Below are 18,127 nucleotides of genomic sequence, written 5' to 3'. Positions count from 1 at the left end.
CTTTGAATGATAATTAAAAAAGCAAGTAATATATACTTTTATAAAATAAATAAAACATATAACAAAAAGAATAAAAAATGTGTTATAAAAATAAATAATATTCTCCGTTCTCAAGTATCTATGCTCTTGTACTGTAGTCATTGGTGCAACTAGCATGGGTGACGCTTGAGGTGGATTCAGAAGGTGCTGCCCCCATTTCAAGTTCAATGAGTAACCATCGCCCCTCCTATCACTTACCCCTTCCGGTCTTGAAATTATTTTGTTGTTAAGATAAGAAAAAGACATAGGTGCTGAATCAAACGAGCACTTTAATACTTTAAATGATAATTTCTTTATATAAAAGATATACTCTGTTTTCAAGTATTTGTAAGTGCTCTTGCTCTGTAGTCAGCATTGCAACTAGAGCGCCGCTCAAGTTCGATTCAGAGGGTGCTGCCCCCATTTCTAGTCCAATGAGTATCCAACGCCACTCCAATCATCAAGCCAATGTGGCCTTGAAATTATTTTCTATATTATGATGAAGAAAAAACATGGACAAAGAAGCAAACGGTATATCGTATGCAGTGATTTCGATTTCGTATATTTGACATGTTAAAGTAATTCCGTCTCTGAAAAGGCCTATGAATATCGGTAGTTATTTTTATTTGACGCATTTCAAAATTATGAATAAAATTATGTCTCAACATTTGAAATATCGATCAGGTTCTTATATTATAGTCCTCTTCCTTTTTTTCCTTGTTTTTAGCCTTCTAAAATGGCGATCCAAGAATTCTTATAATTCTTTTCCCTGATGTAGCTCTAAATTGCCTGTAAAAAAAGAAGAAGTACTTATGAATGTTTTATTTGGGACGTATATTGGGAGGAGCTATTGACTAGAAGTGAACAGCCTCACAACTCTGTAAGCTGTCCTCCGTGATTCCCAGTTTTGAGTATTGGAGTTTGAAAGTTTGAAGAAGTAAGTTGTGGGGTACCACCTTAAATTTGAAAGTCGATTCCCCTAACTAAGTAATATCAAGTCAAAATAATACAATACTGGTTTAAGAATTCCTTTTCCTTGATGCGGCTAAAAATTTTCTGGAAAAAAATTGCTATTGAATATCTTATTTTGGATAGTTATCGTAGAGGAGGTGACTCCGAGTGTGCACAACATGTTAACCAAGTGGCTCCAACTCTGGAAGCTTTCTTCCGAGATTCAGGTTTTGTGGGGCGAGTTTAGATCATGTAGATTTGGAAGTTGGACTCCTAAGGTGTGATAGTGAACGAGTTCTGAAGTTGAACGCCATCAGTAATATCAAGTCAAAAGAATCTCGGTTCTCTAGAATTCCGGTCCAAAAATTCTTTTCACCAATTCCTTGTTGGTGTGGTTTTAAATTTGCCTTAAAAAAATAAATAAACAAAAATAATCTGTTGCTGAATACTTGATTCGGATAGACATCAGAGGGGAGCAACTGGCTATGTGACTAAAAGTGTGAACCATCGCAACTCTGGAGACTGTCTTCTGGGATTCCAGGTTTTGATGGCCGAGTTTAGGGTCTTTGAGTTTTGGAAGTTAGCCTCCTAAGCTCTGAGAGTACAAACTTGAAGTTTTAAGGTTTCCTGCTAGGAGGCTTTGCTCTTGGATTCTATATTTTGGAGGTCGATTTTTGAGTCTTGGAGTTTGGAAATCGACCTCTTAAAATCTGAGTGTGTACACATGAAGTTTTAAAGTTGATGACCCTCTGTTGTATCAAGTCAAAAGAAAAATCTCCAAAGTGGAACTCCTTGTCAGAGAATATACTAGATATATGTACTAAGAGCATTCTACTCCTACCATTCATTTCTTAGCATTTATCACTATAATGTCTACCCAAAAGCGCGTACGGAGGAGCAAATCCGAAAAATGATTGCGTCAGGAATTTTTACTGACCCAGATAGGTACCCCTTTATGTATTTATGCTGTGGAAGAGTGAATCCTACGCGAAGAAGTCTTTGCGGAGGAGTAGAGCCGGAAAACAGTCGCATCAAAAACTTTCAAGGACAAAATAGGCCGTTACCCTCTGATTGTATTTATGCTGTGGAGGAGTAAGTCCTCCACGTAGGAGTATATGAGGAGAAATAAATCCGAAATTGTATCAGGCATTGCTTAAGAACAAGATAGGTCGTTAACACTGTACGTATTTATTCTTAGGAGGAGTGAGTCCTCCGAGTAGAAGTATGTACGGAGGAGTAAATCTGACAAAAGATTGCGTCAGAAATTTTAAATGAACAAGATATGCTGTTACCACTGTATATATCTTGACCCATAACAGCCAGCCACATTTTGTACAAAAATACCATATTTGAAATTTTGATCATATCAATGTGAAAAGGACATTTTATAATGACGCGGTAATGAATTGCCTTTTCTTAAGTATCACCAGGATGTTGTGAAGAGATTTTAGTATTGTTTATAGCATAATGTCAAATTGAATTGAAAAAATATATCTTTTAATGGCACTACTAATACGGTAACAAATGGATAAAAGTATTTATTAGTATTTTAGGAATTTTGTACTAGTGAAGTTTAGAGAAATTGTCGTGGCTGGTTGACTAGACGGGATCTTTTTCTTTTTGTTTTGGCAAACCTGGTTGACCTGGTTTATCTGTATATATTTTTCTCCTGTTTTTCGATCTAGTTTTGATTAATCGCATTCAGTATCACGGGTTTTCTGTACATAGGTACAAACCTGAAATTGGAATGGAATCATTGTATATTTCTGTATTTACATTCTAGTTAACTATGTTCGTGAAATATCTGACACTTTGTTATCTAATAACTTTGGCAATTCAATTATTTCTGGTGCTGTCAACAGGATTGAATTCCTTCCTGTAAATTGGCATGATCCGTTGCATGGAGACGAGACAGGAATCGATCAGCGACTTAAGCCGATTACTCTTGGATCGATACCAAAACTTCGACATTTTGCAAATGATACTGTCCTGGATGTTCTGTTTTATACGTCACCAGTGTATTGTGAGGTAACTTTTAATATTGTTTTATAATTCTAGATTTATTTTTGTTTATCCGTTTGTTTTTTACAAAAGCGAATTATTTGAAAACAATAACAATTCCACATTGAAAAGTGTAAAACATTTATTTCGAGATCAGAGGACAACCAGGCACTCCCCTAATTGACCTAACCTCACTTCCTACCTTAACTGCAGCAACATGCAAAAAGGCTTGCCCTTCGAAATATATTTTATTTATAACCAACTAATAACAAAAATAGTGGCGTAAAAACACATAGAAAAAGAAAGAAAAGCACTAACTATGAAAAGTATATGCTTTCAAGACAATGGAATGGAAGAAGTTTATTTTTTTCTAATATCCGAATGCTTACTACTTAGTACGGCAGCTTTAGTAATTGCATCATATGTATTTACTTTCAAATGCCGTTTCATCATGGAAATTGAAAGCATTAAGCAGCTAGGATGGCATAAACCCACAGCGGCTTAATGTTGCAGTTATAGTAGTTTGATATATAGAAAGTCAAATAGGTACCTAATATTAAAAAAAAAGGCTAAAAAATGCGACTTTAGATTAGTGAAGTTGCGCGTAGACGAGACAGAAATCGACGAGAAATCTAAATCGATTACCTGAGTTAATTAGATCATTAAACGAGGTAAAAAACAAGGTGTGTGGTATTTATGTAATTTCTAATTACCTCATAGATGCTTGAAACCCTTAAAATACCAAGGACATGCAAATTAAAACCACTTTTTATACCCTGAACCCATTTTAGGTCTGTTCATATCTTTAAATCGCGAATATCAAAGATTTTTCTTGTGGTTATTTCAACACAATAAAGTTTTATGGGGTGTCATCATATTTTTGTCAGTGTTGCCACGTATAACCGTGAAAATAAGCAAGAAAAAGTAGTTTGCTAAATTTGAGAATGCTTTTCGTCTGTAAGAATTTAATATTAACAATCTCTTTATTCCCAAAGACAATTACACCTTCAAGGGAAAGCTCACTGATCTCCGTTTCATGGCCCTTCAGCCAGGAAGTGCAATGGCTGAAGGAGAGTTGCAAATGGCTTGCCAGTGATCTGTCTTTTTTCTTTCTTTCTTTTTTTTTTCAGTTGGTGCTGAAGACTTTGATAACGATATCTTTTGAAATGCATTTATTCTTGGCGCTTTAGCAAATAAAATCTACTGGGCTACGCTTTGTTAGCTGATGTGCAATGCTCTGGCCTGTACTTAAAAAAAACGAATAGTCGGAAATACAATCAGGGAAATTTATTATTGGTCTTGAATCATGAAACAGAGTTGAGAACATAAAAACATAACTCTTCTTCAAGTAATTACAGGATGTGTAAATTTCCAGTGTTCTGATCAGTCAGGAACGAGCAGTGACCACGAGGTAAACACCTTTCCAACAGGAATTAGTTACTTTACGCCGTCCGACTCCACTGAGCCAGACGGCCTGAAAAACTCTGTCGAGCCGATCGACCATTAACCTCGGATCACGAAACAGAATTGAAAACAAAACTATTCTTGAAGTATTTATGGGGGGAGGGTATTCCTCAGCTGTTTTGACCAATCGGGAGTGAGCGTGACCATGTGGTAAACGCTTTTCCAACAAGAATAAGTTACTTTACGCCTTCCGACTCCAGTGAGCTAGACGGCATGAAAAACTGTATCTGGCTGGTCGACTGTTAATCTCGAATCATTAGACAGAATTGAAAACACAAAACACAACTCTATTTCAAGTATTTACAGGGGTTGTAATCCTCCGGTGGTCTGATCAATCTGGAATGAGCAGTGGCCACGAGGTAAATGACTTGCCAACAGGAACTAATTAATTTATTTCCTCTGGCCCCCTGAGCCAAAAGCATGAACAACTCGGTCTGGCCGACCGAGTGAGTCATCCCCATTTGTGGATTTTTTAACCTTAATTAATTAAATAACTAAAAAATTTCAACGTAGAAAGAGAAGGGAGAAATTATGAAAAGAATATTTATCTGATAAATAATTGGGGGTCCCTAGCCTTAGCAATAATCAATAGGGTTTTACTGAATAAATGGTCCACAGCGGTCCATTCTGTTTGAATAACCCCTCTCTCGATAATTGGCGACTACTGGTTTGATATAATTGCCCTGGGGAAGAAACGGACACGCCTCTCGCTTTTTTTATCTTCTTCAATATCTTGTTCTGCTTCAACAATTATTACTTTCTTTCCCATTGCATAAAATAACACAGTAAATCAGAAACTTTTTTTGACAACTACATTTAATGTTTCTAAGTTTCTCTTCATTATTTCTTATTCGTTTCAGACTATTGTATCTACAGTCGTTTGTGAACTGAATAGAATGTACAAAATCTTTAAAGAAAGAAACCCAGGTTTTGGTGGAAAAGTATCGCTTGGTGGGCACAGCCTGGGCTCTCTGATCCTATTTGATATACTTTCTCATCAACCCGAAACCTCTGCTAAGACAAATGATGCAGTAAATGGTAGAGCTCTTTTTTTGTATTCTTGTTAATTTTTCAGTTATTATTTTTAGTTTTTATTACATTCTGTATTTAGTGTTTAGTTTAGTATGTTGTTTCTATATTTACTTTTTATGTTTTTCACTTTAAGTTCTTTTTTAAGTTATTTCTAGGAATAAACCCAGGTATTAACTGCTCAGGAATTTTATTTTGAAAAGATTTTTATCCTATTTGATTTTTTTATTATTTTATTATCCACTCTCTCATCAACCCGTAACGTCAACTAAGTCAGACGATGTGGTAAATGGCAAAGTTCTTTTTTTAATTCCCGTTATATTTTTTTAGTTATTATTTATAGTTTTTATTTCATTCCATGTTTTAGTGTTTATTTTATTTTAGTGCCATTTTTATATCTTATTTTTATTATTTTTATTCGTTTTTAAGTTGGTTCTAGGTATGAATCTAAGTATCAAACATTCAATTGCTTTTAATTAAAAAAGTTTTTTTTATGTTTTAATATTATTTATTGTTTTATCCTATATTCTCTTATCAACCCAAAATTATTTGGTTTGGAATGGGGGTCAGTGGCGTGACTCTGTTAGCTTAGGCAGAGTCAGCCCAGCTCTAAAAGGGCACCTGTAGAAATATGGGAAGGTAAGCAGGAAGGGTGTGCGAAAGCATAGGATGGCTGCCCCCCCCATTGCGCTTTCTGGCTGAAGGGCCTTGAGACAGAGTTCAGCACCGCCGGTTTGGACTTTAAGGGTCTAGTGTCGTATTCTTTACCTTTACCCCTTTTACCATCAACCCAAAGCGTCCAACTAAGATAGGTAATGCAGTAAATGGTACTTTCTTTTTAAATTCGTGTTATTATATATATTTCTTTGTTATTATATTCTAGTTTTATTTTAGTTTTTAGTATATTCTGTATTTATTTTTTATTTTGATATTTAATTTTTAAGCTGTGTATCGTTTGTTTGTTGTTTTTTATTCTTTTTCAAGTTTGTTGCAGGTATGAAGCCTTGTGTTCAAAAAGGCTTTTTTTATTTTAAAAAAGTCATTTATTCTGTTTTTATTTTGTTTCTAGTTTTATTCTAAACTTTTATCAACCCGGAACGTAAAAATTAGACAGATCATGTAGTAAATTGTGAATTTCTTTTTTAATGTATTTATTGTTGTTATATTATTTTCAATTCTTATATTTGTGATATATTTCATGTTTTATTTGTTTTTTTTCATTTCATATTTAGTTATATATATATATATATATATATATATATATATATATATATATATATATATATATATATATATATATATATATATATATATATATATATTTATTACATTTCATATTTAGTGTTTATTTTAGTTTAATGTGTTATTTTTATGCTTAACTTTTTTAAGTTTTATTTTCAGTTTTTTTTAAGTTCGTTCAAGGTATGAACCTCGTTCTTAAACATTCAGTTCTTCTATATTGACAATTAAAGAAACCAAAATCCGGGAAAACAAAATTAAAAATAAGTAGCCCTATATGATATTCTTCTGTATATTAATTAGAAGAACAGATTAATAAGGTGAAAAAACAGTATCTGGAGTCAATGGCTTTCATTCGGCTTTTTGAGATAACAAAAGCGGGTTTTCTAACCACGCCTGCTTTAACATCTAACCACGGAGCATTTAAATATTTAAGTAGCATGACGAAATATAAAACTAGTAGCTGCATCACGACCTTTTACACCTTTTTTTTTGGAAAAACTCGTTTCTCTTTTATAATTTCTCGTGACAGAATATTTGTCAAGAAAAATAAGTGACAATTAGACATAAAGGAAAGATTAGGTTTGTAACCATACAGGAAATTCCCTGTAGACATACAGGACAGATACGGTGAATGCTAGGACAAAATAGAGCCTCTCATTTTCACGGTAGAAAAATTATATCCGTTTTCTTTTTGGCTTATGAATTGGACACCGTTTTCAAAGATAGATATCAAGATTAACGGGGGCGCTAATTCACGAAAATGTAAGGGACTAAGGATTGTTTTTCGATTTTTTTTTTTTTTTTGAAGATACAAAAAGATGTTTTTCAAAATTTAGGGGGAGGGGATTGTGTTGTTTGTGACTTTAATGAACATACCAAAAACTCATTCACGTCTCATTCAGACAACACGTCTATTTCTCTTCTAAAATAATAAACACCATAGCATCACGTGTAAACCGATTTATGATCTTCTTTGTTTGAAGATTAAATTTAAAAAAAAGTTTTTTTTAAACTAAAAGTAAGGAGCGACTTTAAAACTTAAAAACGAACCGAAATTATTCCGTATATGAAAGGGGCTGTTCCCTCCTCAACGCCTCGCTCTTCACGCTAAACTGTTTTAATAATTAAAAAAATAGATTTGTGAGAAAGTCAAACTTTAGCGTAAAGAGCGAGGCGTTGAGGAGGGGGCAGCCCCTTTCATATACGGAATAATTTTTGTTCGTTTAAATTTTGATGTCGCTCCTTACTTTCAGTTAAAAAAACTTTTTTTTTATTCAATTTTTGAACGTTTTTGAATTAATGCAGGTTTTGATTTTGGCTCACCGTACATGAATAATTAAAACAAAATTTGCATATCAATTTCACTTTTATTTTGTCAAATGACTTACTCGAAACTTGTTTAATTTTATTTACGAACGTTTTTATTAGTAATAAATATACGTAACTTGTGAATTAAGTTACGTAACGACCTTCTATATTCATATATTTTTAATACGTATATTAGGGGGTTCGCCCCCTAGCCAATACCTTGCTCTTTACGCTAAAGTTCGAATTTTGTTCCAATTCTTTAAAAATGACCCTTTAATAAAAAAGGCCGTTAGTTAGAATAAATAGCTCTTATGAAAGTACTAAAAAATCTTTGGCTTAAAGAGCGAGGTATTGACTAGGGGGAGAATCAAATCATATACATAATATCTTCTGTTCGTTTTAAATTTTAATGTTGCTCCATACTTTCAGTTGAAAAACTGTTTTTTTTTGTTTTTTTTTATTTAATTTCTGATATTTTTTTAAATAATGCTGGGAAATCCGGAGCACTCTTCATATCAATGTTCCTTCCCCAATGAAAACTTCCTCCATGTAAAAATCCTTCCACCTAACCCGCGACCCACACCCCACCCTCCACTACCGGAAAAAATCCCCCTGAAAACGTCTGTATGCTTCCCAATAACCAATACTATATGTTGACATTGGTTAAAGTTCATAAATTTCAGCCTCCCCCTCCCGGGGACTTCGGGGGATTAAGTCATCCTAAAAGACATAGTTATCATATTTTCGACTATACTGAACAAAATGGTTATCTCAAAATTTTGATCGGTTGACTTTGGGAAATAAATGAGCGTGGGAGGGGGCCTAGTTGTCCACCATTTTTTGGTCAGTTTAAAGGGCACTAGAACTTTTAATTTCCGTTCCAATAAGCCCTCCCACGATATTCTATGACCACTGGGTCGATATGATCACCCCTGGGAAAAAAAAACAAATAAACGCTCATCCGTGATCTTTCTTCTGGAAAAAAATGCAAAATTCCACATTTTTGCAGATAGGTTCTTGAAACCTATACAGTAGGGTTCTCTGATACGCTGAATCTGATGGTGCGATTTTCATTAAGGTTCTATAGCTTTCAGGGGGGTATTTCCCCCTTTTTTCGAAAAGCAGGCAAATTTTCTTAGGCACGTAACTTTTGATTGGTAGGACTAATCTTGATGAAACATATATATTTAAAATCAGCATAAAAATCTGATCCTTTTGGTTTATCTATTGGTATAAAAATTTTGTTTTTTAGAGTTTCTGTTACTATTGACCCGGGTCGCTCCTTACTTACAGTTCGTTACCTCGAACTGTTTGATTTAATTTTCTTTGAATTTTTTACCTAAAAGGGCAAAGTTAAAGAAAAGAGTTTAAAAAAGCCAACTTCCTGGCTTCCTGGCTCAAGGGCCATGAAATAAAGATCAGCACCGCCGGTAGGGGCTGTAAATTCCAATGCCGTATTTTTTACCTTACTTTTATCTGAAAATGCTCAGATTTGACTAAAACAACTCATTTAAAGAAAACTAGAGCGCTAGTAACTCAGATCGCATTGTACTTCTATTTCTGTAAACTTCACTGCGAGATTTGTTGTGCTGGGTGGTAGCGGTAGTATCCCATGGAAATCAATTTGTGTCGGGGGGAGGGGTATAATAGGGCATTCTTATTGACAACATTACCTAAATTTTATTGTCGCGTCAATTTTTCTCTTTCTTACTCTCTCTGAATATTTTTCTCTCGTATTTTTATGCACTGATAATGTTTGTGATGTTTAACCCAACTTTTTGACTCTTTACCACTGTTTAACCCAACACTTTGGACAAGCTGTATTTAATAGAGAGGCTTTTTTCTCTCGTATTTTTATGCACTGATAATGTTTGTGATGTTTAACCCAACTTTTTGACTCTTTACCACTGTTTAACCCAACACTTTGGACAAGCTTTATTTAATAGAGAGGCTTTTTTCTCTCGTATTTTTATGCACTGATAATGTTTGTGATGTTTAACCCAACTTTTTGACTCTTTACCACTGTTTAACCCAACACTTTGGACAAGCTGTATTTAATAGAGAGGCTTTTTTCTCTCGTATTTTTATGCACTGATAATGTTTGTGATGTTTAACCCAACTTTTTTACTCTTTACCACTGTTTAACCCAACACTTTGGACAAGCAATATTTAATAGAGAGGCTTTTTTCTCTCGTATTTTTATGCACTGATAATGTTTGTGATGTTTAACCCAACTTTTTTACTCTTTACCACTGTTTAACCCAACACTTTGGACAAGCTATATTTAATAGAGAGGCTTTTTTAAGAACAGTGCTAAAATAGAAAATTATAAAAAAGCCTTAAAGAAAAAAATTATATAACCAAGAAAACATTCGAGCTACAGATATTTGATTTAAATCTTATTTTTATTTTGGTTTGTGAAAGAACAGAACGCTATTGCTCATAGCAATAATAAGACAAGTAGTGAATCAAATTTTCAGTTGGGCATAAGTCCTGTAATGTAGGAAGACTATTAAACATATAAATTTAAACATCATGTGCTTATATATCATAAAGACACAGTATAGATAATATAAATGAGCACATGATAAAAGTACATCTTCAACAAGAAATTTTAACAAAATCAACAAGTAACTGTAACAAACTTAATAAGTACGCATACTTATAAGTATGATAAAATTTAAAAATGACTGAAACAGAAATAAGAAAAAAAGTTTTATAAGTTTATGAAACTGAATAATTGAGTATAAACCTGACTTAGCCTACTGTTTCTTCTTCGTGTTTCTTATCATTGGATGTAGTACGATTAGAAGAGACCACGCCTTCGTCTCCTTTTGAGTCTTTTTACACTCCGAACTGATAACTAGGCACCAGTTCAATGCTAAGATAAATAACAAAAATAAAACGGTGGTTGGTTTAGCATTATTAGCCTTATTCACGCTACTGCACAAACTAGAAATCCGCATTGAAGTTATTTGTCGCATATGATATTGCAGTTGAAAACGGCCCTCTTTGTGTTATTAGCAATTTTCGCATTACTCATACTAGTGCCTAGAATGGAGGATTAATAAGTATAGTTAAGTATAATGAGTTTAACTTAATTAATAGTTTAATTAAGACTATCCACTAATCATTTTTAGAATAAGGTTAAAATAATACGATCTAAGCAATAAGACTATCTTAATCGCTTAAAATGAACAATAGCTGCAGTTTTTTAATCGCCCAATAAGCTATTGTAATAGCCTTAAACTATGAAATTAGTCTTTTTGAATATCTGTTTTTTTCGTTTTTAATTAAGTAAGATTTTAATATTAATAAATAATGTTAAAATTAAATCCAATATTTTTTTCAAATTTTATTACAATTAAATTTCAATTAAATTAATAATTAGTTTTTACTTTTGGCTTCTTATGATTATTAAATTTCAGCACCTGAAGACAATCAACTCGACGACCCATCAATGGAGGACATCTGTAAGAAGCTACAAATGGAAGACCTGTTGCCAATTTTTGTGAAGGAAAAACTGGACTACAAAACATTGCTGCTATGCGCGGATTCTGAGTTTAAAGATTTAGGATTAACAGTTGGTCAACGAGTTCGACTAAAAGTCTATCTTAGGGATGTTCACCGAAGAAGAATACGCCGAAAGGTTTACTGATTTTTTAAATTTATTTACTATTGTTTAATAATTTGTAATTATTTGTTATTAATATTAATAATAGTTATTAATTTTGAAAAACTTTCCAAAAACTTTTTTTCAAAGAAAAGTAAAGGGCAATATTAAAACTTAAGGCGAATAGCAATGAAGTCCTATGATGATTTGAACTTGGAACGACCAGAAATTACTGATAAAGAATAAATGAAACCCGAAACGAACAAAAATTAAAAATAAACAATCATAAACAACATAAAGATAATGAATACTGGTGTAGATGGGTAAATAAATCCCTTAACGAGTAGAAAATCAAAGTAATGCTTAAGTGAAACATAAAACGAACAGAAAAGCTTCAAACATGAGTTGGCTAATCCCCCCCCCCCCAACCCTTAAAGCTTCTAAAGCTTATTCTGTCATTTGCCTTTTATTGAAAACCTGGATGTGTTTTGAACACCGTGGTTTCATTTTTCAAATCATCAACCCAAAAAATAAATTAGAATCACTAAAATAATCAAGATGACTGGAAAGAACTGTTAAAAGCTTCTGTTTTGAAAGCTTTTGGAAATAGTAATTTTTTTTTTTTTTTTTTTTTGATTGCTTATCTAATTTTTACTATTGCTTTTTTTAAGAATATTTTTAAAAGTTTTTCCGGTTTTCTGCTTAAGAATTAAAATATTGGATTATAATTTAAATTATTAAATTGCATAAGGTGATCTGAGTGTTGACTTTGACTGTGTTCAGTATAATCATTGTATAAATTGCATTCAATTTAAAATGAAAGCTTCGGACGTTCTTGGACTAAGCTTTTGATTCAGCCTCAATTTTTGGATAATATGCTTGAAAGAATCCTCCTGGAAGGTAACATCCCCTTCAATTGTCTCTGAAAACTTCAACTTGATAACCTGCCTTTCTAGGATATTGAAGACTCACAATTTTGATAATCTTGATGTACGTAATGTTTTTATTTAGCTCTGCATTCTCTGTAAGTCTCAACTTAATATCTTTAGCCATTCCTAAAAATATTAAAGACACGCCGTTTTGACAACCTAGATGCACATAATGTCTTTTGATATATTTCAAATTCCCCTCGACACTCCCTGAAAGTTCAACTTAATACCCTTAGCTATTCCTAAGAAGTTTCATCTTCATACCCTTAACCATCCCTGAGATATTGAAGACACGTCATTTTGACAATCTGGATGCACATAATGTCTTTTGATTTACTTTGAAGTTCCCCTCAACAATCTGAAAGTTTCAATTTATTACCTTCAGTTATTCCTAAGAAGTTTCATTTTAATACCCTTAGCCGTCCCTGAGATATAGAAGACACACCATTTTGAACACCTTGATGCACATAGTGTCTTTTGGTTTAGTTCAACGTCTTCCAAAATTCCATGAAACTTTTAACTCAGTAACCTCATTCATACCCGAGAAGGTTTATATTCATACCCTTAGCCACCCCTGAGGTATTGAAGACATACCATTTTGACAACCTGGACGCACGTGGCGTCTTTTGATTTAGTTCGACATTCCCTTCAACATTCCCGGAAAGTTCATCTTAATACCCTTAGCTATTCCCAAGAAGTTTCATCTTCATACACTTAGCCCTCCCTGAAATATTGAAGGCAAGTTATTTTGACAACCTGGATGCACATAATGTCTTTCGATTTAGTTCGACATTCCCCTCAACATCCCGTGAAAGATATAAAGTCTGAAAGTCGTGACATATACATATAAATATATGTCATAGATATATAGCTACATCAGCCAATAGATATAGTTAGATACCAATAGTTTTTTTCTTTTTGTTTTTGTAGAAATTATCGGTGCTTTGGGAAAATACTGGTAAGACTGCTGATTCAGAACTACTTATCCAGAAGGTATTCTGAATAATTAACCTAGTCAGATACTTATTATTATCAATTGTTTATGTACATTATACGATGAATAAATAGTTCCAATTACTTATTCAGAGTGTATTTTCATTGTAATTTTCCATTGAGTGACTTAGAAAACCGGTTTAGAAAACTACCAAAGAAAACTTCTACTTAGAAAACTACCAAACAATAAACTGTCTGAAAAAATCGGTTTGGTCCCGCTTTCTAGGGCACAGCCAATAAAAGAAAGGTAAAATGATTGTCTCGTTTTACGGGTCAAAGATGAACGGTTGCCAAAAATAGAGCCTCTAGTTTTTGATAAATACCTTTTTTGGTATTTTTTATTAAAACTGCCTCTTTTAGTGTCTTCATTGAAAAACAACAAAACTGTCCACCATCCCCTAAATTTTGAAAAACACTTTTTGCCTCTGCCACTCACTGCATTTTGTTTAGTTGACTATGAGCTGGTTAACGGGCCTCTGGGGCTCTTTCGTGGTAAGTTGACAAAAATGGCTACGTTTCGTTTAGCAACCATTAAAGATAAATGGTTGCCAAAAATCGAGCTGTATGTCAGTTGCGTCAATTGTGGGAAGGGTGGTGGGACATTTGTCCCCCTCCCCTTCCCCATAAACTTTGATAAATGCATTTTTAGGTGTTTTCAGAAAAATGCCAGTTTTTCGTATTTATTTTTAGTTGGCCTGGTGCTGTGATGAGCTGTCCGTGACAGTAGTAGCAGTTGGCCATTTTTCAATATGACTTTGTATTTTAAAGGTTCGGAGTATTGTAGCATTATTTGATTCTTCAGTTGTGCCGTTGATTTTCCCTTCAAGTAAAACACTGTTTTAAGATTTTACTTGAAAATTTTAATCACAGCATTTTAACAGATTGAAGCCGGACATGAAGTTCATACATCATCCGTTGGCTATAACTTGACATCAGAAGGGACCGGACAGCCATCTATCGAATACCCGAAAATTGAGTTTGAAACTGCAAGTTTCTTCGCAATGGGATCACCGATTGGTTAGTAGTTCCACCCTTTTTGCTTTAGTTTTTGTATCCATTTTAACATTATTTATAAATATATATATATATATATATATATATATATATATATATATATATATATATATATATATATATATATATATATATAAGCAAGGCCGTATCCAGAGGGGGGGGGGGTCATTTATATGATTAATAATGCATCCTGTGTCTAATTTTATTAGCCTGGGTATTTTCAACCACCAAGTGCAACTTTTATGATTCGTCAATCACAGGGAGGATTTATGTTTTCGAAATTTGGAAAATATGAAGAACTGGAATAGCAGTTTTCCTATCTTAATAATGAATTTAACATAAGATACAAAGATATAATTATAGTGAAAATGCTAGGAAATGAATGAGTGTTGATGAGTGCTTTTCAAACCAAGTTCTCGCCATTTAAATTCCCCGATTCTTCTGCGGAATTGTAACGTCAAAACCAACGAGGGAAAAGCGCGACACCTTGTCTTTTTTTTAGGATGACTGACGCCATAATATTTGGATCAATTACTGGCTTTCGCGGTAAAAATTTAGAATCGTGGCTCTTGATAAGGAGACATGTTAAGAAAACAATTCTTACTTTAAAATATGTATAATGATCCTAGTTAACATATTATTCAAGGGGAGAACCTTTATCATCAAGTCTTTCCACGAAAAATCCTTCTTTTTCCAGCTTAAAAGAAAAAGTTTACAATAAACCACCATGCTGAGATCCAATACATAAATCTTTTGAAATTGCCCCTAGAAATTCCCAAACAAATTGTTTTATAGATAGCGCTATCCCGGCTGTTACAGGTTCATATTTTGTATTTTAGCCACAGCTCATTAAAAAAAAAGGAATAAGAACGCTATCTATAGAATAACTTATTTGGCAACTCATAGCGGCAATTTCAAAAGAATTATGCATTCCGTTTTAGAATGGAGAATATTGTAATTTCTTTCTTTTAAGCTGGAAAAACAAGGATTTATAGAGGAAATACTTGATGATAAAGATTCTCCCCTTGGATAATACGTTAACTAGGATCATTATACATATTTTAAAGTAAGAATTGTTTTCTCAGCATGTCTCCTTATCAAGAGCCACAATTCTAAACTTTTACCGCTTTCGCTTCTTCTTACATTTGAACATACACGGTCAGTGTTTCTAGATATTTAAACCATTTTGACAATTTTGGCCGTTTGGCTGCGTATTTGGCGTCATACCATTACGTCTATTATTCAACCCTCATGACGGTAAAACGTGTGCTTTTGCTAATTGTCTTTTGTTCACTTCGTTAGTGTTATTGTACGTGGTCCTACTCATCTTTAAAAATGGATGAAAAAAGTGAACATGTCTGGTGATGTTTCTTCACTTATGGCACAGTAACCGTTTGGATACTTTTTATATCGTCTAAAATTAAACTTTCAAGTCTTGTTCGATCTTCAGGAATCAGTTTTGTAACTTTTTTACATGTTCTTTTATAACTTTTAGTTAATTAAAGCTACTCAGTTAAATCAAGTTCAGCAACTTTTTTTTAGATGAATAATTTGGAACAAAATTTTCAATAAAGGATGGAAGCAGTTGTTTCCCTTTCGGATTCTCCTTCTGTTTTAATTGACATACTCTCTTTTCAATTTGTTCTACATTGTTTTATCACTTCAAATACCTTTTAATGAAGAAAGTGTCTTCTTTGTACTTTTAGCTATGTTTGTCGCTGTTCGAGGGATAGAAACTTTGGGACCCGACTTTAAGTTTCCCACATGCCCAAAGATGTACAACATTTTTCATCCGCACGACCCCATAGCATATAGAGTAGAACCCCTTATTGATCCTCGAATGACATCAATTCCTCCTGTTTTAATGCCACATCATAAGGGAAGGAAAAGATTTCATCGAGAAATTCAAGAAACAGTTTCCAAATTCACGGCTGATATTAAACAGAAATTTTGGGATGGCTTGAAAACTACTATATCAGCTGTTCAGAGCTACACGCCTATATCAAGAATCCCTGCTATAAGCAATTTTGTTGGAAGCATAGAGCCTGCACAGAAAGTGGACGACCCAATTCAGGTAAGTTATTCGATCGTTGTGTCCCCATTTTAACTCTCGAACGCTTACCTCTGCTTTCCCATTGAATACGTCAGCAATCCAATAAATCTTCCATTCTCTCCTTTGTTTTGTTAATTTCAGCCGCCAAGATTAAAGACATGATAAAATTTTATTTCCAAATAGTTATCGCTAACTATATATAATCTGAATGATCCATTTGATCCATTTCGACAGATGCGGTTTCGGGAGATTTTCGGTCGTTAATGATAGTGAAAGCAAGTAGGGGGGTTAGGATAATCCCGCTTATAGAATAATTCCGATATCGGGGAAGTGCTGCCGCACCGATTTGGAAAGAAAAAAGAATTTTTCATTGCTAAGCAGAAAAGGGTCGTAGAGAATAATAACATCCGAAAGAGCGGAAAAATTATTCCGTGTAATAGAAATTTTCAAAATGTTTGGTTCTTTACAGAATAGGATAATTTCACTCCCAGATATTAAATTTAAGGTTCTCTATCCGGCTTGGAAAAAAATCTACCCTGTAGAAAAAAAAATAGCTTCCTCTAAGATGTAAAAGAAATTGATACTCGATGACAACTTTGGAAAATTTTTTTCATGTACAGTTCGTTTTTGAATTTCGAAGAAAACCTTACTTTTTATGGCATTATCTTTCTAAAATATAATAAAAGTCAAAATAAAATAAAAACTAAAAAGATTTGAAGTTCTGTGCTCTGAAATAAGAATTTACGGTATTATATCCCAAAATTTTAAGAGAGAGACAGAAATTTCCCTGAAGTCTTCTTAGAGATAATATGAAGTTTTATCAGTATTCAAAGTTATTTGATTTCTAAAACCTTTAGCTTCGAAGCTTGAACATTCTACTGAGACAGAGTGTAGGGAATTTTTAAGAATGAAAGATTCAAAAGTGACAGAAAGAATTTTATTTTTGAAAAACAAATATTAGATCCAGTTATTAAAAGAAAAAACTGTTTATTCGCATTGAAAAAGAGAATTTTAAATTGTCTAGAAAAAAGTTGTGCTCATAAAAAAAAAAGAAAAAAAAAAAAAAAGGTATAACAAACTTTGGAAACTGTTTCTAAGTAAACGAGGCAATTTTTCATATAAGAAGGTTCGTGTTATTTTGTGTACTTTTCTTAGTATTACTCGATTAAAACGCAAAAGTTCATTAAAACAAAAATTTCAGAAAGTCACCCCAAAATCCGTATTTGGCATTCGAGATCGACTCTTCCAAAATTATTTGCAAGAAATCCTGAAGAGATTCAGAATTCTCTGGTTCTCAGAGAGATAATTTAATGTTTTGCAGGAGTACGACATACAATGGGTCTGAATGCATTCATTTTCCCAACTAGTACGGCTTTGTTTTGGCATTTCAACAGGAGAAAAAAAACGGTTATATTTCTTTCTTCTGAATAGCTACTGGAAATTTTACAAATTTCATTGGAGCTTTTCTGCCCAATTTCACGATTCCCATACCCAGGAAAAATGTCCAGTTAA

The 18,127-nt window shown here is 33.3% G+C and overlaps 1 protein-coding gene across 1 annotated transcript in view; it reads left to right on the top strand.

The window, feature by feature from the left end:
• The window catches only part of PAPLA1 (Phosphatidic Acid Phospholipase A1), a 49,630-nt gene that overhangs the window by 22,191 nt on the left and 9,312 nt on the right, over window positions 1-18,127 (top strand). The window contains exons 7-11 of the mRNA XM_089085949.1: window positions 2,753-2,997; window positions 5,295-5,472; window positions 11,442-11,662; window positions 14,430-14,565; window positions 16,269-16,636. Coding sequence (XP_088942075.1) covers window positions 2,753-2,997; window positions 5,295-5,472; window positions 11,442-11,662; window positions 14,430-14,565; window positions 16,269-16,636 — 1,148 coding nt within the window. The remainder of the gene's footprint in view (window positions 1-2,752; window positions 2,998-5,294; window positions 5,473-11,441; window positions 11,663-14,429; window positions 14,566-16,268; window positions 16,637-18,127) is intronic.

Source organism: Artemia sp. Qi Xiang Cuo, chromosome 3 (genome assembly GCF_049724085.1).
Source record: "Artemia sp. Qi Xiang Cuo chromosome 3, ASM4972408v1, whole genome shotgun sequence".
Taxonomy (NCBI): Eukaryota; Metazoa; Arthropoda; class Branchiopoda; order Anostraca; family Artemiidae; genus Artemia; species Artemia sp. Qi Xiang Cuo.
This window is presented reverse-complemented; position numbering and strand designations above follow the sequence as displayed.